The sequence below is a fragment of the Buteo buteo genome, chromosome 6 (assembly GCF_964188355.1).
Source record: "Buteo buteo chromosome 6, bButBut1.hap1.1, whole genome shotgun sequence".
Lineage (NCBI taxonomy): Eukaryota > Metazoa > Chordata > Aves > Accipitriformes > Accipitridae > Buteo > Buteo buteo.
This window is the reverse complement of record NC_134176.1, coordinates 40,426,240-40,451,527: the sequence shown is the minus strand read 5'-3', so window position 1 is coordinate 40,451,527 and position 25,288 is coordinate 40,426,240. Positions and strand designations below refer to the sequence as shown.

General features: G+C 43.2%; 1 protein-coding gene across 6 annotated transcripts in view; it reads left to right on the top strand.

The window, feature by feature from the left end:
* Window positions 1-25,288, top strand: part of DPF3 (double PHD fingers 3) — a 178,019-nt gene that overhangs the window by 52,525 nt on the left and 100,206 nt on the right. For all 6 annotated transcript variants that reach the window (XR_012650780.1, XR_012650778.1, XR_012650779.1 and 3 more), the window contains exons 2-3: window positions 17,914-18,074; window positions 23,200-23,307. Coding sequence is in view for 3 of the 6 variants with exons in the window: in XM_075030568.1 (XP_074886669.1) it covers window positions 17,914-18,074; window positions 23,200-23,307 (269 nt within the window). In the remaining 3 variants the exon portion in view is untranslated. The remainder of the gene's footprint in view (window positions 1-17,913; window positions 18,075-23,199; window positions 23,308-25,288) is intronic.

Sequence of the window (25,288 nt, the reverse complement as noted above, 5' to 3'; positions counted from 1 at the left end):
CTTCTGTTGTTACAGAGCTGTAGGAAGAATAGCACAAAGTGTCCTGATTCTCCTTTTGCACTCATGGAAGTCAAAAGTACTCTGAAGTACTCAGGAACTGAGTCAGCCCTCTTCCAGAAAAGCATTTTCTTCACAAGAGAAAAACAGACTGTATTTAGAGTTTGTTTAATTAAGGGAGACCTGGCTGGTGGAGAAAGTGGTTTCACTGAACTCAAATTGCCAACTTTTACTAAGATGTTTGTTAGGGACTAACACGCTAGTATTATTCTGTGTTTATTCTCTAGGCATTTGACAGTGATTTTGTTAATGCTTTCAAAATCTGTTACTTTCTTAGCAACTCCACCTCCTGGAAGCCAGGGACTGCATGAAAATTTAAGTTTTATAGCTGAAATTTTGGCACTGCTGGCTGTAGAAATACCTACATCGAAAATAATCTACCAGTTCAGAAACAGGACCCAACTTATGATTTTTTGAGTGGTTTGATTTGGAAATACTCTAAGTACCACATGCAGGTGGTAGCTGGAATACAGGAAGAAAGATGGGGTATATCAGGATAGAAAAGACTTCTTTACCATAAGTCCAGGTTAAGCTTCTTGAACTTGGACTTCAACCCCTTCCTGCCTGTTTTTCCAGTGAAAATAGGAGATGTGCCGGAATCTCAAGTTTAAGATAGAAACTATTGGTAAAGTTTCAGTCAAATATTACGTTGTGAAGCTCCCGAATCTGGGGAGATGTGAAGTTGTGCCTGACCTGACTTTTCCTGCTTCCCTCTACCATGTTGTTTCAGCTCTAGCATTTGCAATGGGCCTTTATATACAGTTTTGAGGTCTGATCTTCCCTTTTATGCATTGTGATAGGAAAAGAAGGATGGATAGCAGGAGTCCACAGCCCTAGAGATGCTTGTCAAGTGTTGTCTTGGTCTCCTCCTTTGCCTTTCTCTGTAGCATGGAATATGGATCACCTCTTGGGACAATCTAAGCATATTCATCCCATGAATCCTTTGGAATTGTGCGTGTCCTAGAACATTGGTGATGCCCTTTTTCTTTTTCTGGGGCAGATTATAGTACTTGAGAGTCCTGTTTTTTTACAATAGATCTTAAGGTTTTTTAGAATACTGAGTATTTGTACCCAGTTTTTTGTGGACCTCTGTGCACTAAATACTTTGTGCATTATTTTCTGGCGTTGCTGGAGGCTGGGCTCCATCTTTCAGTTTGTAATTTCCAGTTCTTTGTTGTTTAAAGACATGCAGTCCCTGCTGTGTGCTGTTCCATTTACTGGTCCCTTTTCACTCTTTCCTTGCCATCTTTTCTTCCTTATTCAAATTTGTCATTCCCAACGGTATTGCTGTTTTCTTCAGTGGGAGCCATGATCAACAGTTTCCCCATTGGACTGATTTGGATTGACACCTGTCTTTTCAGCCCAGCAGTCTTTGAACAAATCCCTCAATACATAGGCAAATACCAACACCAAAGCTGTGCCTCATTCTCCGTCCATCTTGTGCAGTCTTTTTACCTTAGCAAAAAAAGTGTAAAATACTAGGAGAAATGGGAATGGAGTGCTTGGTCTATGCAAGCTTTAATGGCAACCAAGTGTACAGTCGCATGGGGAAATGATGTTTCTGAAGTTCAGATTCAGGCCTTAAATCCAGACGGAAGTTAAAATGTAATTTGTCATAATTTATCTGTTCCTGCAATATCAAATGTTTTAGAAAATCAAGTTGCATTTTTTTCTGCTTCCACCTTTTTTTCAGTGTTGTTTCTGTACTCTAATGTATTGGCAGTTGCAATCACATGGAAATGTATTCCTATGGTAGCCAGTTTGGTCCTTCAGGACATAACATAAACATGTTCCTCAAGTGACTGTAGAACATACAACCCTGAAAGAAGCAGGTAATTACAGAAATAAAATACTATATTCATACTGCCATTTTTTGGAACATTAACAACTCTCTAAAAAGTGGGTATTGCTAGAACTTGGTCCCCTTCTTTCTGCAGAACCACATGTTCTGGGATTCTTCTCCAGTATTTTATCAAGCTTTTGTCTTTTATGTAGGTAGAATTAACAGAAAACAGACAAGCAAACAAACCTAAGCAAAAGCATGCAGCATAAAGATTCTGAAAAGTGTCAGATTTTGGATATAAAAAACAATCTTGAAAACATGTCAGCCTATAGTAAATTATAACCATACCTGCTAACACCTCAAATCCTCTAGGAATTTTTGCTACAGATGCTTGCCAGATGCTGCAGCAGTCTCCAGCTGTTTCTCCACTTTCGGATGCACCAGGCAAAATTGAGAAACCTCATCAGCTGATGGACAGACTTATAAAGGGTAAAATGGAGTAGGAGCTGCTTAGTGAGAACAGACAAAATTTCATCTAAGATGATGCTGACTGAAGACATAGATGCCAGCTGTTTATCAGCTGGCTTCATTTTCCTTTAGCATACTCTGTACTTGTACTTCCTCTTCTTCCTTCAGTCTTTTGGCTTGCTAGACCAAAAGAAGGAATATAAGAAAGCAAGCCATGAACTTATTCATCTAAGTGTATCATGTTCTTGTAATTGAACTTCTTTCTGGCAAGAAGTTACACGGAAAGCAAGAGATCCCCCAGCTCTTCATTGCCCCTGCAACAAGAATGACCTGGAAGGGTTTGTATCTAAACACAAAAAATGTCAAATAAACACCAGGTAGTCTTTGCATTCAAAAACCAAAGGTGAGTTCTTATAGCTCCTACAATGTAAAGTATTTGAAGTCATTCATGGCACCCTTATAAGCAAGAATCAATGTGGCAGTGATTCATTTGTAAGTATATGTAATCTGTCTGTGTATGGGCAACACTATAGATCAGTGACAGTCAAACTGGAAAAGTTTGGTTCTTGAATGGACTGAGAGGAAGCGACATAATCACCAGGGTGTGGTAACCTGATGCTATGCTGTGCTGTGCTGTCTTTGATGCTTTGTCATCATTGTTGCGTATTGACGGTAAGCTGTGAGCAGATGCGTCAGTACAGTGTCAAATCATCACGCCATGATTAGCTTGTAGAACTCTGCAATTGTGTTTTCTTCCTTACTGCTGGTGAAGAGAGTTGCTTCCCATCTCTCCATCTTTCTGCCTCTCTCTTTGACTACATCAAAGAGTAAAGAACAATCTCTAGTGCTTTGAGATATTGGCTAAGCCTTCTTGTTTGTTGAGCAAAGAGAGGCTCTGATTAAGCCTACAGATTCCTCCAGAACCCACATGTGATGTTTTCAGGAACTCAAGTTGAGCATTGTTGAGCTATATAACTCATTAGATTATTTTCTGGCTTCTGCGAAAATGTCCTGTGTTTCACTGAGTGACATGGTGCTATCTCCTAATCTTTCTCTCTATGCTGGGAAAGATTCAGTGTGCAACTGTTTAGTGTATGTTACATAAAAGCTCCAAAGAAAGAATATCTGAAGGGCTTTTCTCTCCTAACTCTCGCCAAAGATGATGAGATATTTAGTACTCAGTGCATATGGCTTGTGGTTCTCTTTGGGGAGAAGAGGGGGGGAGTGTATGTTTGGAGAGAAAGGAGATAGTCATTCTGTTGTGCATGTGGTAGAGCCAACAATGTCAGTGTCAAATAACAGCAGTTCCTAAGTTAACCACAATGGAGAACCCCCAGTTGAGGACAGAGGAGACATTTACCTGCCTGCTTTGTGCTCAGCAGCAACTACACCAAGATGATTCATCTGTGTGTGGTGGTCCTCAGAAGCAGAAGACTTGCATACCCTCCTTATGTTGTGACTTTTTTGCAGATCGTTCCATTTTCTTCCCTTCTCAACTCCTGCCCACGGAGGGACTCTTCCCTTCCCCCTTCCATTGCCTTGGAGCTGTTTTCCTTCTCCTGATGAATGTCAAGTGCTTTGGGCCTGCAGCCCTAATGGGTGGGGGCTAAGACTTGGATCTACCCCTGAGACAGAGTGGAGCCAGCAAAGACGGGTTATTTTAAATTGTGTGGTGACAAGCCTTTTTTTCCCTCCCTTTTTGTTCCCAGAGGATAGCTGGGGAAGTTCGTTGTGCCAAATGCTTGGAATGTGGTTTTTCTCCTCTTCCTCCCCCTTCAAAACAGAAAAAGAAAACTTTATGCTGTGAATTGTGTTAATTGGGGAACATAAATCCAAACTGTAGTGCAGCATTGCTGGGCCTAGGCACCTATTGAAGTTTAATGAGGGAAGAGCAGCTTTCTCTTGCTCTCCCCTCTTATGCTCTCCCCACATCAAACTCTTTCTTGTGGTACAGTCCTGTTCAGATGGGAGTATGGGAATGCCAGGGCGAGCATGTGCGTCAGTCCAAAGTTCTCACGGGTCTGAAAGCAATATGCGACTCCTTTAAAATAATGCAGCTAGAGTGAGGCATGGACGTTCTCCCAGGCCAAGGTTAGTTGTGTAGCCAGTGCAGGAAAAAGGGAGAGAGATTCCTCTGGGTACCTGTCTGAAGTGACTGCAAGCCCATTTGAGGCAAATCCATGCTGCAACAGAGATTTGATGGTCTGTGTGCCCTGACCATACATTTCTGGACTGATGATAGGGTCCCATGTAGGATACTATATGACTTTTTACTCCTTGTGTCAGGCCTGATACTTTCTCAGAACTTCATGATGAAGTATTTCCTTATGATTACTGGCTGGCTGAAGAGATGTCTCATTACATCCAGAATAGAAAATAGGAATCCTTCTCCCTGTCCCAGCCCTGGTACTGGGAATAAGTGGGTGCCCGTCAGCTTGTGCAGGGTGTAATGGAGTCCCTTACACAGAAAGGCAGCCTGGGAGGGACTTGATCGGAGCATGAATGGGAGTATAATTACACTGAGTGTAATAAGGTATACTTTAGCAGAGATGGACACGTTCAACTGAAATGGCTCCGGAGTGAATGCCAAAAGCAAAAGCTTCCCTTTGGTGCTGATGTTTCAAGAAGAAAAGCAATTCACTTAGTGGAAGAAAGGTAGATTGGGAGGGTAACAGGAAGAGAACTTAAACAGAGGGCCCTGTGAGTCCCCAAATTTATTAAAATCAATACTGATTGGCTCTGAGGTCGGCTGCAATAAAATAATAAAACTTACTCTCAGGTAAAAATGCTTCTTATGGTGGTGCAAGACCAGTGTTCATCCTTCAGTTATGGATAATATAACATTACTACAAGAGGTATTTTAATTTGCTAGTAATATTTTACTGCTTTTGCCTGCAAGCTCATCAATGTTTGTGTAGCATTAAGCATTAAAACTCTTATTTTTATCAACTTCACCAGCCCTTGCTGATGTAGCACTGGAAGTCTGGGAAGAACTGCTTGCTTTTGCTTTGAGAAATGGGATGAAAGGTTAGAGGGGGTGGATGGCGATTGCATGAGCAATGCAGGTCAGGTTACTGGTGGATTCCTCTTGCAAGATAAGTGAGAGCCCTCTGAAAGGTAATTATTGGAAAGCATAAATTCCTGAGATAACCTGTCCAAGAAGAAATACTGACAGGAGCAGAGGCCATGTGTTACAGGCTAGCCATTACTCCAGGGCAATGGGCTAACCTCTCTCTCTCGTTTTTTCTGTAACCTCTCCTTGCTCTGACAGTTGACTCCCTCAGTTCTTTTCCTTCAGTTACTTGTCAATCTTTTCCTGGTCCTGTGTATAGACCACTGTTATACTCATCTCCATTCTGTACTAATTGGGGTGCAGACAAGTGGAGACTTAGTATGCAGTTTAGTCCCATGTCCAAATTCACGTTTAGTCATTGCCTTTGCTTGTCATTGTCACTGTCACTGCAGTGTTCAGGTAGCTTTTACAGCAAGTCTGGAAAAAAGAAAGGTTGCTCTTATATTTCTTTAACTGATTTTTGTATAGAAGAGCTTCAACTAGCTTTCAGGGATGACATGGAGTCAGTTTTGCCTCTGAATGAAGAAAATTGGTGGATTGCAGTTGGGAAGGAAGTCTTGAAGAGTGAGAAAAATTTCAGAAGAAAAGATGGAGCGAAACTGGGAAATAAAAAAAGTGCCTTCTCTTTCTCTATGGCTTTGTTATGCAAACTCTTTGTGTCTCATCTGTAATGTAGAGATAATGATATCTACCAGCTCCTATTTCCACTGGTTGATTGATTAATGACTGTCTCATGATCCCTAGATTACACTTTTGTGACCTACAGCTTTAACTACTGCAGTGTATTACATCCCAGAAAGAAAATGGAAGTAATGTGTTAGCTCTGGCTAGTTCCAGCTGGGAAAACATGATAAACTGACCTGAACAGGCTTGCCCACAGGTACCTGCTTCTAAGACCTCATTCTAAAAGTGCACCGAAGCATGTGCTGTCTGTTCAGCTGGCATCTCCGTTCAGCAAGGCATTCAAGTATCTGCCTAACTTTGAATTGAAGGGGACCTGCACACTCAATGAGGTGCTTTGCTGAACTGGGACCTGACGTTTGGTCACAGGCAGGATTTCATCATGAGCCTTTGAAGACCTCGATGAACACACAGGGCCAAAGGTGAATCTGAGATCTGATCTAGCATGATTGGGATATGTGTTAAACAACTGGAGTCTTTAAGAATAGTCAAACTTGCTAAAAGAGTAAGTTGTTTGAGTAGAAGAGAGAATCTTTTTTGTGCGGTGATAATCGCAGCAGCACACTTCTGCAAGCTTTGCTAATTGTTAAGTGAATTACAAGGCTTTTTTATTTGCTTTAACTGTTCTACAGTAATAATCACCTCAGTCTGATACTTGAGCTTAGGTGGTGCTGAGAACAGGAGGCAAGCCGGAAGAAAAACACGTGCAAGGAAAGTTGGTGTATAGGGGAACAACCATCATATATTTGAGTTTCTGAAAGCTAGTTGTGGCAAGTGCTTTTTCTTGACTTTACTAAAGAATTCCTCTTACATGCTGCATAAGTATCTACAGGAACAAGGGCACAGGTGTTTGAAACGTCACTTCTCAGAGTTAAAGCAATGTGTGTATTTGCACTTACGGTTTTCTCTGCTCCCATGGGGTGTGCTCCAGGTGCAGGAGATCCTGTGCCTAGACCTTTGAGTTAGTTCAAGTGTGTTGTCAATACAGGGCATTCTTTATGCTGAGGGAACTGTGAGATGATGTGTTGGAGGACACAGTGCATCTGTTTCACCTCTTTCTTCTAACTTTTACTGTTCCTTTTTGATGAGTAATAACGACACTTCAGGAGAGGAATGCCCGTAATCTGCCCTACTTCCATTTGCGGGTAGAACTGGGGGAAGGAGGTGAGAAAAGGAAATCTAATTCAGAGCCCTCTTGGGAATTCCCCTATATAGCATGAATCAAGTATATCCCTGCTGTACGTCTGCTGAGGTCAGTAGATTTATACAAGTAAGAAAATGATTGTTCCTGTGTATTCAAGAGAAATAATAACTCAAAGAAACATAACCTTAATTATCTAGGCTTAAGATGACTTTGTAGAGAACATAAAATACGATTTCCCATTGTAAGTGTTCTGTGCGGTTAATAATTATTGACTGAGTAGATTTTTGTGTTTTCTTACATGTGTATTCTATTTGTCATACGTATCATGACTGAGGAACTGAAAGTGCTACCCATTCAAGATTAGTAACTTTATCTTTAAAGTATTGGCTATAGCTGGGTTTTTTTTCCAAGATTGACCTCAGAGGCAAAGTAAACTCTAATAATTATGTGGTTTTATTTTAGATCTATATAAATCTCTGCTTTGCTACTTCTGTGATCATTTTCACCTGAGCAAAATGGATTGTTTCCTGTAGCAGGATTTCCTTTGCAGCAGGAGATACAAGGTTCCTACAACAGAGGCAAGTCAGCAGAAAAATGTGAGCTCACTAACTCTTTCTAGTCAAAGGACAGGAAGTACCTGAAATATTAATGTAATTACAGTTCTGTGTGGTGGGGAAGATTGCCTGCCACTTAGGAACATTTCTACTGCTCTTCTCCTTGCATGGTTATTTCAATCTCTTCTAAATTCTGCCATCTGGATTGAATGGCACCGTGTATTTGTCTGCTAAATAACTGCACAAGGTGCAGGGGAAATCCCAGCCTGGGAACTTCCAAGAGGGCTAAGAGAGGTCATTCAGGCCAGGACCGTGCTGTAGAGCTTGGACAGTTGCAATTCTGACATGGATAAAAGCATGCAAATCCCTCATACTCTTTCCTGGCATCTCACTGCCTGTTGAGATCTGATAGAGATACATGGCTTCGTGAAAGATGAGATATATAGAGACACATGAAAAGGAATGCTCTTGTCAGCTCAGCTGGTGTCATTTGGGCCAATGATGTAACTGTGGTGGTAGGGAAAAACTTCCATTTGTACATGCTGTGTCTCCCAAGAGGGCTGTGCTGACTGAGTGACCTAGCTGTTGTCACTCATGGTGTAGGCAGGCTTTTCCCCATTGCAAACAAACAAGTGTGCTACTTGAAGACTAGCCCAAGCTGGTTGTACTGCTGGAGACTACTTCTGGTGGCAGAAGGGGTTTTATGAGCTCGCCCTCAGCTCCTCCAGGCAATGTCAGCTGGGTTTGCTCAAACAGATCAAATGGCCTTACCTGAAGTAGATCAGGGAGCACTCACGCAAGTATTGCTACTGGCGGGAGGTGCAAGAGCAATAAGCTGTAGGAGACAAGCAGTGAAAAGCAGCAGGGTAGGAGGAAATGGGTGATATTTTTAGCCAGCACAGCTAGAGCTAGGAGAGGATGTCTGTTTATGATCTGAGCATCTTTTAGTAAAGACAGTGCCTAAAGTAATGCACACGATTTATTAGTGAGGTAAGTGTAGGGTGTTACCCGTGTTCTGCAGGGGAACTGTTAAAGCTACAAAGGAAGTCACAGCAGAGTCATTTGTAGAACTCTGGTTTGCTGGCTTCCCGGTGCCAGTTTGGGTGATAGATTACATTTTTTACTAATATACCTTTCTCCTGGATGTAGGAATGCAAAAGATAGGTCCACTGTGGGAAATCAGGACTGAGGGAGTTGAATGGATAGACTTTGTCTTTGACTACATCTGGCCCCTAAGGCTATGATTGCACTAAGCTAAACAGACTTCTGGTGACCCCAAACCCCAGCAGCTTGAGATGCTTCTTTAAAAATATATATAAAAAGTCTCTTGGATGTTGTCATGTCCAATCTAATATTGTTGCTGAAGTTTTCATTAGTTCACTCCTTTAGTAATTGGAGAGAATTTTTGACCTTTTGGGAGAGGTTAGGACCAAGCTGAATTCTGACTGCTGTCTTCAGATACAAAAGAGGTCTAGGTTATTACCTTTCGCACCTGTTGTTCATTTAATTGGATGATGCTGCATCTCTTTAAAACAGAAACCCTGGCCTGAGAAAGAATAGATGCTCTGAGATATCCCCAAGGAGTCTGCCTCTGAGATTAACCTAATTGGTCACTGTGCTGAGTCTAATAGAGATTGTATGCAATGTCTCTCTCTGGAAACACCTTAGACAGCCTGGTGTATGGCATGGAAACTGCTGCTGTTACCTCTCCATGGAAATGGAAGAAAAGTAAGAGGACAAGTGGACAAATTACCACAAGTACCATAGTATAATTGTTTACAGTCCAGTATATTTGAATAGAGCCGAGAAATTAATCTTCTGAAACACCTCATCTAAGCACATGTCATCTTGTACCATACACATACATACCATGCCATACCTGTTGTATCTAGACGACAACTCTGCATGTTAACCACTGAGTAAGATGGGCATAAAGATCCCACTTTTTTGGCTTTGAGAGCTGGGAATGTTGCTGCACGCCTTGCACAAGGCCATGCGCAGCTGCAAGAAGAGGAACACCTCCAGCTCTGGCCCTTCTTCTGGCACAAAGATGGCAGCAGCTCTTGACCCTGAAAGCCAGATTCGGCCTGCAGGCTGCTGTCAGTGAAATACCCTGATGTACCACACTCTTCTTGGCAGTATTAACTTGTGCTGCTGTTTCTTTTCTTTAAATGGAAATGCTGGTAGGGCTCTCATACTTCCACAATACTTGTGAGGATGGGGCTAATCAGATCAATTTTCCCCAAATTGTAAGCTCTGCCTACCTTTTGTCATTTTTCTTCAGAGACAGATTTTTTGCATGAGATGATACCTGTAGTTTCACACCGGCTTAAATTACAGTCTCAGACTGTTTCCAGAGTAGTGAATTTAGCTCGCTCTATGAGGCCAGGTTCTCTGTTATGATTCAGCATCACACCGTGATTCAAGCAGTGAGAAGACTGTCGATTCTGGCCACAAATAGCCAGTAGGGATTTCCAACCCACCAGGGGAAGTCTGCTGATAAATACCTGGCAAAAGGGGATTCCTTTGCCCTTCTACACATAGGGGACGGGCTAGTGCTGGGTTCTTGGAGGAGGGTGCTGGAAAATCTCATATTGCTCTTCCACTAATTTAGGATTCAACCTAGACTTGTAGCTCAGGGCATCTCCTTGACTGCTGTAATGTCTGGGCTGTGCCAGTGCTGACTCAGGAACGTGTCATCAGCTCTCTGATGGCTTCTAATCTCTTGCACCACAAACAGTCTATGCATCTGGCACAGTACTTTTAAATGAGTGCTTGAAAGCTTGTCCATTTTGACCTGGCTGTATGAGTTCTTCCAATGAAAGACATTAACTCTCCTTGCAAGCCTTTCGTTTCATCTACCCTTTGATCATTGCTGCTCCAGCAACACACTCTCTGCTTGCAGCTGTATACTGATTTGTGGTCTGATTTGTGTACTCTACTACTGAAACAGTTCTGCTAGCCATTTTCTTCTCTGACTCCCATGCTGGGGAAAGTTATACAGGCCTCTTTTTGTCCATCAGGTGAAATTATTCAATATGTATACAGATGAAATAGATGTCTCAATGACTCTGGCTCTTGGATAGTCTAGGATAGACATGTGTTTGTGGGTTTTTACAAAGCTGCCAAGTTTATGTTAAAAAACTGAAAGCCCAGAAAGTTTGAGTCATTCTGTAGCCCATCTGGAAATCCTGTTTTGCCTTTGCTCATGTTCACACCCCTTACATCATTAGAAGATGTCGTGCAGGGACAGACGCAACTGACCGTTATGAGAAAACTGAATCTGCACATTCCTGCACTTTCTGGCTTGCCCTCAGAGTTTGCAGTAGGATTTTGAGAAATCTGTTACACTTCACCTAACATCAGGAAAACCATTCTGTATTTCTGTTGAGTCTCAGTATCCTACCTCTCTGCAGTTGCAAAGGGTGCATGATTGTAGCATTTAGAAGCTGCCTATAGACTAGAAGTTCCAAAAAGTACAGCCAGAGGAGGGGCCTAGCCAGCCCTTTGTTGTTTAATGCTTAATAGTGGTCTGATACTCTTAAATATGTCATATTTACTTTTGCTTGGATCTTTTGATGAATGTTGTGTTAGCATCCTGCAATGTAATGTGAGGATGAGAGCAGAATACTTTATCTCTTCTGGGAAGATGCTCTGGAGCTGGGGGTCTGCTGTCCAAAGGTACTGCAGGAGTCTGGTGATCCTGGGCTCTGTTAAGCACAGGTTTCCAGTTGATTCTGCTGTTCTGGGTCTAGAAAGGAGAAGCAGCTGTTCAAGCAGCTTGAACTTAGCCCACTGTGCCCTTTGTGAAAACCAGTGGTGTTTCAGAGTGTATGAGGAAAAGGCATGAGGACAGGCTGGGCACTACTGATCTCTTTGGCTTGCTTTGTGATAGGTTAGGTACCACAGTTTTGCAACTAGCTCCGTCTTCGTTGCTTATCTAGTCTAAAGGTAGGGAGACATAGTAGGCCAGACCAGATGTGAAGAACACACATGAGCATGGCCAGACCACTGCTTGAAAAGAGAATTATGCTGACTGGGGGGTGAGAGAGAGAGAGGGAGGGAGGGAGGGAGGGAGGGAGGCCTTTTGATTATTGTATCTATTAGATTGTCCACATTAGAGTCTGTCTTTGAATCATAAACAATGTTAGCCCACAGTTTGTAAAGTTTCCCACTTCCAGTCAGCCTCACTACTATCTCTTCTGACTTCAGCCTCTGCCAGCCATGCTACTCTTACTTTCAACACTGAGAGATTTGGGAGAGTGCTGAATGCATGAGAAGGGGGAAAGATACATAAAGCTGCATGCCATCAACATAATGGCTGGCATTGCTGCCCATATACTTCATCATATTCCCTGGAGGTTTTGCATAGATATTAAATAGAAGTGGTGGAAGAATTGAGCCCTGTGGCATTCTTCATGTCAAGGCTCATGGAGAGGAGGAGCAGCTGCCTGTTAGGGGCCTCCTGCGATCTGCTGGAAAGGAACGAGTGTAGCCAGCTAGTGCCGTTCCCTCAGCACTTGCCAAGACATGCGGTTGGTCAAGCTGTACCTCTTGGTCTGCAGTGTTGCAGGTCCTGATAGCTCAGGTAGTGTCTGCATGATTTCTTAGTCTCTGTCCATCTTTGTGAGAAGGCCTGAGACCCCACTGGTGCTTCATTTCCAGACTTATTCATGAATGTCTCCAAAAGGAGAGTGCAGAGTATTTTCTGAAGCCATGTTGGGTCACTTGTTTTCCACCACTTCTCAGGTCTTGCCCAGTTTGAAACTGGATGGCAGCGCTGCTGAAGAACAATTTCTGATTTAAAATGTCTTTTTCAGTTGTCTTCAGTGTTCCTCACAGTATCAATGATCTAAAATATAAGACTAGAGGCTAAAAGTATAGTAAATGAAAACTCCATGGTCTTGAGGAGAGCAAGTCCCACATTTTTGATCATGGCTGGGGACGGCTGCAAACTTCAGAAGGAAAAGTCTGTTGCTTTCTTTTACGTGATTAGTCATTTCTTTATGTGCTATCAGCTTTTTACTTGCCTAGTCATGTAGTGAGCATGGTTTTAGAGGGAAATGACTAGAAAGGGGCCTGGCCTCAGGAACTGGAGACAATCTGGATTCATACTCAAAGGATCTGCTGGAAATTTAAGAACTGCACTTAAGGAGGACTGGTTCTCTGTTATCTAAGTTTTCCAGGGGTGATGTGGACCTGTAATCATGGTGGAGCTTGGCTGGTTATGTCTTCAGTGAGTGCTCTCCTTCTCTGGATCCTAATCTGAAATGTGATAGGCACTGCAGGAGGGGTGTGCTAGATTCTGCCCGTTGTGTGGCTTTTGTAAAAGGTGTAGTGCAGTCGAATAGCTGGGAATTTGCAGGATGGGCTGGAAAGTAGTGGTGGAGAGCTGCTCTGCTGCTTTCAGGGCCCATCAGGATCCCTCGTCAGCAGAGAAACAAATGTCCTGAAGCAGCTGGAGTGAAGCCAGGCTCTTGGTCCTTGTTGCTAACTTACGGGCTTATAAACCAGGCCAGTTCTTGTTGGTTTTTTTTTTTCATTTAAGGCATGCCTAGACAGAGGAGTCATGGCACTAGGTACTGTACAGAAAAGTAGTAAGTCAGAGTCTGCTCAGAAATCTTATGGTCTAGTTAGAGCAGGCAGGCAAAGGTTGAGAGAAGGGAATTGTTGTTCTTCGCCGACTTTGTTATTAGCTGACCTGATTCCATGATGGAAAACTTCAGTTTCTTCATGCTTAAAAGAACAGTGACCTCATGAAAGTCACAGGGTCTGATCCTCTATCCTGGTGCATACTCTCATGCCAGTGACTACCTGCAAGGCTGCATAAAGTTGCACCAGCCTCCCATCGCTGTCCCAGGACCCACGGGGCTGGTGGTGCTTCCAGAGTGCTCACCTCCCTGTCCATGCTGCTCTAAACCTGCTGTTTAGTTTCAGTCCCGCCCTTTTTCACCAAAAAAGAGCCCCTAACTTCTACTAGGCATATACCCCTCCTATGCAGCCTTGCAGAAGATTATAATAGCATAAGTTGTTCTTTTCCAAGCCAGGGAACTTTTATTAGTCAGCCAGAACCGGGTTATTTTGGTGTCCCCAGGCTGGAATGTAAATGCAAAGCCTGCGTGCATGCCAGCAGCGTCACCGGCCGGCCTGTCCCAGGCATCTGGGGTTTCACCTGTGGCCCTGCGCTGAGGGGCTGTGTGTTTTTTGCAGTGTGCTGACAACTCTATTCTCTATTTCCAGTTGTGCTGCTTTCAGTATGATTTGCCTTCCTTGGCCAGCAGTTGTTCATGTGTGCTCCTTGATTTTTTTTCCCCTGTATCTTTGAAATCTACGCATATGCTGATGATTTTGTGTCATTAATATCAATCTAGACAAGTCTGTGTGACCTTTCACTCCTGTGTCCAAAGGGAAGAATCGACCCTTGCAGTCAGTCACAGCACAGCACTGACTCATACATACTTTTCATAAAAATAATGCAGAAATTCCCCATAGTTTTTACAGATATTTTTTCAGGAGATGAAGCGTAAGTCTTCCATAGCAACACAGCTTGGGAAAACTATGAAGCATGTAACATCAAATAATTAATCTTTCTGACATATGATCCACTTCTTACTATTAATGTTGTCCATTTATTTTTTCTCTTCATGTATCTTGCTTGCTCAAACTCAGCCGATCTGCTTGAGTTTCATCTGAGCTCATGTGCTCTCCAGTCTTATTCCCACCCTTATCTGTTCTCCAGCTCCATTGTAAACCTCTTGGGAGGGGGCTGGGATTTGTCCCACCTCCATGACTTCACAGTGATGAGCACAATAAGACAGTACTTTCCCTTTTTTGCCCTGATTCTAATAATACTTTCTGGTTTTCCTGCATAAGACAAAACATGCTGTGTTTAGATATGTAGCACTGAAAACAAAGAAAAAAAATACCTCTACGTTTAAAGTTCCTTAAAAAAAATAACTGAAATTTGGAACAAGTCAGAGTCACTCCAATGAAGACTAATGGTAAAACAAAACAACCAACCACCCAAAAGTAATTGCAGGGAAGCTGTTTTCCACTGAGATATGACTGTTATAAGGAAATATTGTTTCTTTACTTTCCTGTATTTGATTATTTGTCACTTTTTAAAGATTCCATTTATAATTAAAGTCAGGGCAAGTGCTCAAGGTCCCAGTATCTGAATACCTTTCCAGTGAATACTTAGGGGCTGGGATATTTGATCATGCTTGCTGTAGTGGAGCCAAGGCAAGCTTTCTTAAAGTATGGACGTGACTAAATGCTTCTCCTAAATTATTATTTTTCTTTAAGGCAGAAGATGCATATTTAAAATCTTTAATGTAATGAAACAGCTAGACTAAAAGATTGTGTCAGGAGTGAATTTGACCCATTAACTTGGTAGCTTCTCTGCCATTAGGATCTCAAAACCCCCTTTCTCCCTCTTAGAAAAATCTGAAATTTAATCTTACACCCTACTTGACAGTGTCATTTAAAGCCAAATATTTAACTTTCTAAGAATTGTAGTTATTTTCACTCATAGAAGAAGGTGGAAACTGAGGTCATCTCCAGCCAGATCCTATATCTGGGTTGCTGAGACGTATTGTTTTTGTTAATACGGATGCTTTGTGGTGTGCATATTCTAATGACTGGAGTAATTTTTAGCATAAAGAAAACCTATACAGGGGTGGCAGTTTGTTGTCACACGGCTGTGCTCTTCCTTCTAGTAAACTCCTTGGAGTTAGTGAGTATCCCTGGCTTAATACAGGGGGAATCTGACATAGCTCTGTGAAAGCTCAAGTGTTTGTGGAAAGAGCTGTTAATCTTTGATCAACTGGAGTCTCCTTGTTACTGACTTTGATTACACAAGTGTACAACTTTAATTACAGCTTTTAATAAGCTTTCATTTCTTCCTAGTCACATTCTTTGTATAGTAGTGCAGCTTATCTTTTCCTTTCTCCTCTGCTCCACTCCCCCCACCCCCCCTCATTTTTATGGAAAAAGGGGTTTGAGGTCATTGCAGGGGATTCAGGGTCCGGAGGGATCCCGCTGTACACGTTCTGCCCACGGCTCTGCCCTCCGCTCGCTGGTACAGTCCGGAGAGCTCTCCTTCAGCTACCCTGCTAAGGTCCCCGCGCTGGCTGCTGCCCAGGAGGTGGTGGTCAGCAGCGGCGGGACAGGGCTGTGAGGCACCACACTGATACAGACATTCCCTGCTGCATGATGCCGCCGAACAACCCTTAGAGAGTCTCTGTAGCCAAAGGATGTACTGACTCCTGTGCGCAATTCCTGCTCGCGGAGGACTGCCTCCTTCCCTCCCTTGGAGACACTCTGAAATGCGGTGGGTGAAGTCAGAGTGGCGGAGGGCAGCAGGAAGCTGGTGGGCTCCAGCAACCAGCCACGGTGCTCATTCCACGTCCAGCGGCTCAGTGTGCTGAATACTCTCTGCTCGTTAGAAAAATGACCTGATGGAAGCTTTGTGAGAGACTTAGGGGCTTGTAATTGTAAATACTTGAGATATGGCTTAAAACAAGCATAAGGAAATGCTTTTTTTCACATGAATCGTATTTCAGCTGTGGAACTCATCGCCCCACAACATTTTAGGTATGAAAAAGATAAGTGGGTTGAAGAGTTGGTTGGATAAATTAATGGAAGAAAGATTCATCAAGGTCTATTAAACATAATAACCCCACCATTGGGTAACCTGAGACTTGGGGAAGTTAAGTTCTGATCATCAGAAGTGAGAAGGGGAAACTAGGGGTGCCTCCCTCTGTATTTGCCCTGCTCTTGTGTTCTTCCCAGAGCCTTTGCTGTCGGGCCCTGTCAGTGAGAGGATATTGGGCCAGTACAGCCCAGGGGAAAAAGAGTATGGCTTGCATGAAGTCATAAGGTGCAACCAAGGAGTGACTTAAAAGACGTGAGTCAGAAAAAAGACACAGATGGCAAAACAGAGCAATTTGCACCAATTTGACATTCAGAGGTGTGGAAAAGGAGTATACTATTAAAATGCCAGTTGTGCCTATGGAAGAGGGTAGTGGGGAAAACAACTAATAGAACAGGAAAGGGAGCCTTTTTTATCTCTGTGCATGCATCCCTTCAGCTCCCTTGCTGTGCATGCTATACTCTTTTTGCACACTAATGAATATCAGAGTCAGAGCAAGTTATGCTATATATCACTCTACTCCTATTTTCTAATGAACTTACCCCTAATGGGTAGCTGTTCTAGCTATTCATGTCACGACTGAATTTCACCTTGACAATAGATCAAGAATGAGGTTCAGCAGCGTGGCCCACCTACTTTGCAATGCTCCAGCATGACAGCTGCTTTGTGTCCTCAGGGTAGCTTTACTTTGATGCTTTTCCCTGTTTAGAAAAATTTGGAGGGAGGATTTTGGTAATCTCCAGCAGGCAGAGTTTTTAAACCTTTCTCAAGGGAACGTGAAGATTCTACAGAATTTTTGAACAAATAGTTATTTATGAAATAAGTGACATTGTCTTTAGAACTGTTCCTCACACTGGGCTCCAGAGGAAAGCAGCATTTGCCATGCTGGCTCTTACTGGTCACTGTTGTAGCCTGCTGCTGTTGGTGCCTCAGGTTTGACTGTGGAAAACTCTGGAAGGGTTATGACAAAATGTCTAGTCTGACCATTGCAGACATGGCCCTAGTTGTTAAGGGGTGTGTTTTCATGCCTCAGAAGCACACAAAATGAGGACTATGTCCTTTGCTCTTATGGGCTCTCTGACACCAGAAATACTGGAGGGAAATTCTTCTAAACCTGGCTGGCTTGCTGGTTGCTCAAAATATACTGCAAGAGTTGCTGCAACATAGGATTGAAATGGCTAGTTTGCTGAATTGGCTGGACATACTACAGGGGAAGAGAAACAATAGAATGAGTTCACCATGGTGTATATGTTGCCTGACCCAGGGTCATGGGCTGCTTTGGTTGCATCATTTGCTCATTCAGTAGTTATGCCACTACTGAAAAGATCTGTGTCCAGTTCCTGAGAGTCTGATCTTTTGGTGGCACTTTCTGCATGATCTGCTTCAGCAGTGTCTCGTGTCAGTAAGCTTTGCATGTGTTCAGGGAAAGTTTTTCTGCTTGTCCATTTTTTGAGGGGGCAGTGCAATCTTTCTTACTCTCTGCCCTGTCTCTTTTGGCAGACTTGGGGACCAGTTCTACAAAGAAGCAATTGAACACTGTCGCAGCTACAACTCTCGGCTGTGTGCTGAGCGGAGCGTCCGCCTTCCCTTCCTGGATTCACAAACTGGGGTAGCTCAGAACAACTGCTACATCTGGATGGAGAAAAGGCACAGGGGACCAGGTTGGTAGCGTTGTGTCTGTGTATGCATGTGCATGTATGGAGGGCTGGCCACTGCGCCCTCATGGGGTTTAATTAATAGGAGCTCAAACCTGCTACAGGCCACATAGAAGAGAAGCTGCCTAAACCTCTGTGCCTGCAGGGGATTTCCTTTGGTAACTGCAGAGAGCTCATCCTAATTATTCTCTCTCTACCCAGAGAAGTGCCTGACATGGTAGTTTCTAAGGCCACATCATTGTAGCTCTTTTAATGCTATTGATCCCAGTCTGCAGTAGAAGACACAATGTTCTGCTCTAAGCAGGACTGGAGTTATCTTCAGGGTGGAGAGGTGGAGGTGGGAGTTTCTCAGATGAATGCTGAAAATAAGGAATTATATTGGGAAGGATATAAAGCCAAGGTAAAATATAGGAGAGTCCAGTTATTGGAATGAACGTTGTTCTGATGGTTAGAAATATACCTATAACTCCTAGTTCTGCTTTGGACAAGTTACTTGGATATCAGTTCTGGAGCCGCAGTTTCCTCAGGTGCAGAAAGAAATTGGAATATGTCCTTAAAGAGCTTTGGTTAATGCCTGTTCCAAAGCTCAGTGAAGCTCAAGGGAAAAAAGCACTGTTATTTTTGTAGACTTTGGTCAGTCTTTCCTTTGTTAGAGCAAATCCATCTGAAATCCTTGTTTGAAAGGCAAAGGACAGCCACCAGTTCAAAGACTGGAGCTGTTACTCAGACAGAAGTCCTCCTGAACCCCAGGGGCAATTTTGTTAGAGTATGGCTCAGTGTCTGACCCACCATTAGCTCTGGGAACAGATTTTTTTGATGGCACCAAACTGGGTTTCTGGTTTTGGGGGATTTTTTTTTCAGTGCAAACCAGAGAATCCAGGCAAGGAGGGGGCTAGGGTGAATGGGCACCAGAAGCAAGATGTGCACACATGTGCATATACACATGCCAGTTCCTGTAAACCATACTGAACCCCCCCCCCCCAATCTCCATATCTAGAATTATGGGACGGTGCAGCCTGCTCTTACCTCCTCCACTGGCCTGTTTGCAGGAGGTGGACTGGGAGGAATGCATAGGATATTCCCCCCCCCTCCTGGGGCTAAGAAAGCAATTGCTGCTACTGAAGAGTGCTTAGCTGAAACTTTCCCTGTCCCTTTCCTAGGATATACAGAGGGAAGGATCCTTGCACTGCTCCTATTCCTAAAATATCCAAAGTAGATTTAGTATTGTCTTGCAGTACTGTCAGAAAACTTTCTATAGTAAAATGCAGCCACTACTGGTGCAGGATGCAACAGGTGTTTTACCAGCGTTAAAAATACCCTGAGAATGTTTCAGCTGCCAAAACTACTGGGGTAATCTGGGACCGCTGAATGTGGTTTACAAGCTGGGAGTTGTCTGAGGTTCTGGGCTAACCCTTCTTTTGTAGGTTGCTTCATGACCACAGTTGGTTTTTTGTTTCAGCTGAAAATTCCCCATTCCTAAGAGATTATGCTTTGGCAAAACTAGCTTTCATTTTTTTTTGCTAATCCGTTTACCTAAGGAATTTCTGTTCTTATAGCATCTGGTTATGAGTAAGGTGCTGCTATTTATATCCTTTTAAATGCAGTAATAAGCAGGTATATATCCACTATATCCACAAGTAATGTTTTGGCAAGAGCATCTGCTACAAAGATAGACATAGATAGTCTTATATGGGTTTCACTGGTGTCTCCACACGGAAGAAATCATCTTAACGGCATCACACCAGGAATCAAGAGATCTTAACACTTTGCCTTTCTCAGCCACAAGCTCTCTGGACTACCTTGAGCAAATTCACTGTGCAAATCTTTTTTTCCTCAGTTTTCATAGGGAACTGTTTGGCAGCTTACCCTGCAAAAGGAGACCAGTGGCATTTCTCCTGCAGGTCTGCTGTGGAGACTAATGGTGGAACAATTTTCACAGAGAATCTTAAGTGAAACAAGCCTACTGCATCTGCATTGGCCACCAAATCTGATGCTTTTGTTATTTTGAATTAGAATAATCAGTGTGAAATGAAGCAGCCCTCCTCCCCCATATTTGCTTTCCTCTTTCTTGATTTTTATTAGCCCATTTAGTGGTCCCTTGGGTGTCTTTGCATCATCTATTTCTTGTAGTATTATGGTGGGTCAAAGCATCCCCCTACAGTTTTAGCATGCCTGTTTTCAGGCTGTACACAATGCGCTTATGCCCATACTGAAGGGCTCTGAAAATTTTCTGCCAACCACGCTGGTATCTGTCACGTGTGCTGTGTTCACTGCCATTTAGTATCCCTAACCTGAAAAACAGTATGAAGACAAATGGCAAAGCTCCAGGACCTCTTTTCACTTACAGAGGGCTTGAAAAACAGAGAGGAGAGTCAGGATCTCAGCATATTAACCTGGTTTCTTACTGTCCTCTTTGTTAAAGGAGTCAGAAAACTGCATCTCATGATAAACAGTTCAGGGTTAATTTCACACAATACTGCACATAACTCCCTCCTTTTCTCCTCCTCCCCCAGCCTTTCACACAAGCTTTGAGTTATGACTCTCCTACACTAATGAGATAAACAACATAACTCATTGCAGGTTCTGCTATTTCGTCTATAAGCAAATGGTTGGAACCTTCTCTGGTTGCCCTATAAGGCACTGGAGGGAGAGACAATTGAGCCAGGACTGAAGGCAGTAAGACCTGTATATGCATTGTTTCCATGTGCACTGCAAGATTGACTGTGGAGGGGCTAGATTCAAAGCATTCAGAACCGACCCTTTCCTTGTTGTCCCTCCTTTGTGTTAACCATCAAAGATCCACACTTCATGTGAGCCAGCACAGTGACAGATGGGGTCAGGTTGGAGAACTGAAGGTAGCATTTGATGGGTTTGGATCAAGTGAAGGTCTGGTGTATGTTTTAAGTTCATTGGATGGCTGTGTATTAATGAGCAAGGGTATTGTGAATAGGAACAGAGAGCTTACCTCAAGGGGTGCAGAGATGGATGTTGGATCATCCATCTGTTATTGATCTATCTGCCAGCTGGAGTGGGCTGTAGGTCCTCTAGGGAAGAGGCTTTCCCACCTCTCTCTTTTCAAGGATACCTGCTTTGTTTCTTGTTGGGCTTTCAGCATTTGTGGTTGGCTTTCACTGTCCTGGCTGAATCCAGAACTGCTATTTTTATATAATAGCACTCAATAATTGAACCCACATTAACAGATACTCCCCCAAAACTGCAGTAGATCCTTGCTCCTCTCTGTCTGGGACAAATGCTCAAAGCTGTGCTGCTTATTTCATTCAAATGACTCCTCTGTGGAGGCCTGTGCAATGGAGGGCTGATTCTGTCCTGTTGCTTTGGTCTCGCAACCGCCATTTCAATGTTGTGAGCAAGTTCTTGCACAGGACCTGCTGTGAAAGGGTGAGGCTTCTTGCCTCCACCTCTTTAATGACTCACATCAGAGCCAGGCACAATCCACCTCATCATAATAGCAATTGTTTGCAGTGGTTAATGTTTGCAAAGTGGCATGAAGAAGTGTGTCCAAACATCATAGAAGTGCTAGTTATTCACATTTTTATTCACAAACCACTCCTAAGCGCCTTGCTCTGAAATGTGTCCTTCTTGGGGTGGGCATAATGCCCAGCAAGCAGTGCAGCAATGAAAGAAGGGTGTGAAAAGCCCCAGTTCAGGAGCATTCTGTGCCCTGGAACAGCCAGGATCTCTGCATATACTCCATCGCTCGGCCATACCCAGGCAGCGTGCTGTAGATCCTCCATTTATGCACCAATGCCTGGGAAGTAGGTGGAAAGTACTGGGGTCTGAACTGGCATTCCCAACAGTTTAAACATTTCAAACCAGGAGCTTAGGCTTCACTTGCAGAATTTGATTAGGCCATTGCCTTGAGGTGAATAATTTTGTTGTGTCTTCCCCCCTGCCCCACAAGTAACAGGATATTGTTTTTTTAATTATCCTCATTTGGTTCAGTGAGTCAGTTTTGTTCCCAGGCTGGTACACTCTACTGGCTACTTCAGAAGGGGTGAGAGAACTCTTGGGCCTTTGAGCTGTTCTGCTTTACTGGCACCCCCTTTGTGTTGTCCAGCTGTTCACTGTTGGTACAGTTTCAGATATGGTAACACCACGCCTGTCCTCTCTCTTACATACCCTTACCTGTATTCTAAGGGCAACGAGTCTGGGATTGCGGTCATGCTCTGTAGCCCCTTGAAGACTAACAGCAGCAGCAGCAGCAGGAGAGAAAAGCCAAAGAAGAATTGGTGGACAAAGAGGGCAGGGGAAGCAGGGGACAGAATGAAATTCTTCCAACTTTTCTGTGTCTTGCTGGGTATTTCTGTGTGTCATGAGTATCTGGGGCAGTTGAGGATGCTTTGAAGCACTTGGCAGTGTGCTTCTGTGCCCCTAGTAGCGATGCATTCACGAAGCCCTGCTGTGTTCTGAATACAAGAGAGCAAAGCATAGCTTGAACGTTGGCTAAAGGGTGTCTGTCAGGAGAGCCAAGGCAGCTCAGAAGCCAGCAATGCCAAATGTGATTCAATGGAGTATGCAGTAATATAAACATTACTTCTGTGTCTCCTCCCCCATTCAGGATGTTGGCATGAGGAGGTAATAACCAGAATGAAGAATCTGTCTTCAAACAAAAGTCCAGAATTTAAGCAAAAATACAGAGTCCAAATAGCCAGACCTCGTGGATCTTGGTTTGCTCCCACTTGGAAGACACAAATTTCCTGAGCTGCTTTGTGCATCAGGGCCTTATGATTTGCATATTGGAACTTCATCTCTTCTCTCCCAAGGGGCTTTCTCTGCCTGTGGAGGAGGCATCGCCCCTGTGACCCAGGAGAGTTTGAAATTCTATTTACCCTGAAGAAATCACAAATTATTTATGTACAGCTCTGGTTTCAGTAGAGCTGAGTGATGTGTCTAAGTGAGACCTAGATTCTCTGTAGGCCTGATCCCAAGAGGTGCTGAGGAGCCTCAGGAGCACTGGATGCCTTGAGTGCATAGTTCTGCCTCATGATTTGCAGGATTGAACCCTCCAACAAGGAGACACTGGAAGGGCAAGAACAAAGATGCTAGAGACAGTGCTTGTGGTTTACAAACTGAAATGTGATTATATTTATTTTTTGCCTTTAATCTTCAGGCCTGGCCCCAGGTCAGCTGTACACGTACCCAGCACGTTGCTGGCGCAAAAAGAGGCGTTTGCATCCCCCTGAGGATTCCAGACTGAAGCTGCTGGAAATTAAACCTGGTAAGTATTTGTTTGCCCCCCCCCCTCTCTCCTGTGCTGCAGAGCAGCTGGCATACATGCAAACCTTCCATTTAGTCCTTGGACTTTATCTTTGCCCCTCTCCAACCATTTCTCTTTGCATCTGTTGCATCTTCCTTGATTTGCTGTAACAATAACCACCAAACCCTCTGCACGCAACTCATCCCTTACAGAAATGTGTACAGCTTGTATTGAATACAATGGGAGCTGAATTTACCTTCCGTAAGGGTGAATCCTGGCCTCTGTTAGCAAATGCATAAGGATGTAAAGGATCAATGTATTACTAATTATTTCCTCAGTGTGTTATTAATACAGAATCTCACTCTGGCATCTGCTGCCTAATCTTTGTGAAAAAGACCGCTGTGTGTGTGGAACAGTATACTGATAAGATTTTTCATAATGGGGCTGGGGACCAGGGGTGTGACCAGATTATAAACAGCAAATAATAAAAATTAGTGAGCATATGCCACATTTGTATATGTGTGTATGCCTGTGTGTGTACATTAGTCCATTCTTCTTTCATTCTTGTTGTCCTTGATACTCTTCCCCTGGATGCTGAATGAGTGACTGTAAAGCAGATGTTGAGGAGCTTACAGCTGTGTCAGGTAGAGCATAGTGCTGTGCATTCTTCCCTGCAGTTAGTAATAAAGGGTTGCTGTCTTTGGGGTCCCCTATTATGAGAAAGAGGGAACACATGTGCTCACAGCTGTATGTGGTTTTTAAGAGGCAAGACACTGCAGTATAAAAAGTACAGGAGAAAACCCCAAAATGTAAATTAAGAATATTTAAAAAACCTGTTTGACAGAAGAAGGTGCCTGGGAACTGAGCTATGCTCAGCAATACTGATGACTTTGCTTCTATGCAGTAGTTGGTGAAGAGAAAGGAAGGGGCAATAAAGACAAGTTCTAAACCCAGTAAAATCAGAGGCAAAATTCATGTTGATTTTGGTAGAAACAGTTTTTGAAGGCTCCCTGCCTTCAATATAGGAGATGTCAGCAGACAACTGGACAAGAGGAAGAAATGCCTGTAACCACTCACTTGGGGTTCAAACCAAGGGTGAAACCTCAGCCAGCAAATAGAACCAGACTTCACAGCAGAGCCACTCAGAAAGAACTGGTGAAATCAGTCAGGTACACTGATGGAAATGAGACTGGACTCTAGGAAGAGGATGATGTTGGCCCATAGAAATGTCTACCTCAGACTTTGTGATGATGCAAACACTCTGTGGCTTGGTAATTTAGTAAGGTAAAGCAGTAGTGCAGAGTTTGACTCTTCTTTGTTTGCATTATGCTTCTTTGCTGTACTCACTGAATGCCAAATTAGTGCATCCTACATGCCACAGGGCATGAAAGGCAATTACCACAAAGTTATCAGATAAAGAGACCTCAGCATGTCTGTCTCTGTTGTTTTCCCTGCTATAAACATCTCTTCTGCATCTCAGGAGTGCTACTTTTGTTGCATTGCCAGTGGCAGCCAAATTAGGCAAGTTATATTGCTCTGCCATTTAAATCTATTTTCCAACCAATTTCTTTCTAGTGATTAACTTTCCTTATCAGTTACACCACAAAATAATTTCACTCCATCTGTGCATATCCAGAATAGACTCACTAGCCAAAAATGGGATTTTTCCCTTCTCTGATTTGAAAGTATAAAACCTATGGAAAACATTGGATGTCCATTTAAAGGTAGCTTTTGACAATTTGAGAAAAAGATAGTGTAATATATTTTCAACATGGACAGCAGAAATACTGTACTTTTTGGAGGGGGACGCTGTGGTAAAACCTAATGCTGAACCTAGGAAGCTACCTTATGCTGACCTCTTTGTTCCCCAGTTAAACATTAGATGACTGTGTGGGGCAAAGATGTGGCAATTTAAGATCCCTTAAAAAGCACAGAGATGACAACTGTAGGACACCTGAAATAAATCTGGAAAAAATCTAATCTAAATGTTCCATGGTTTCAC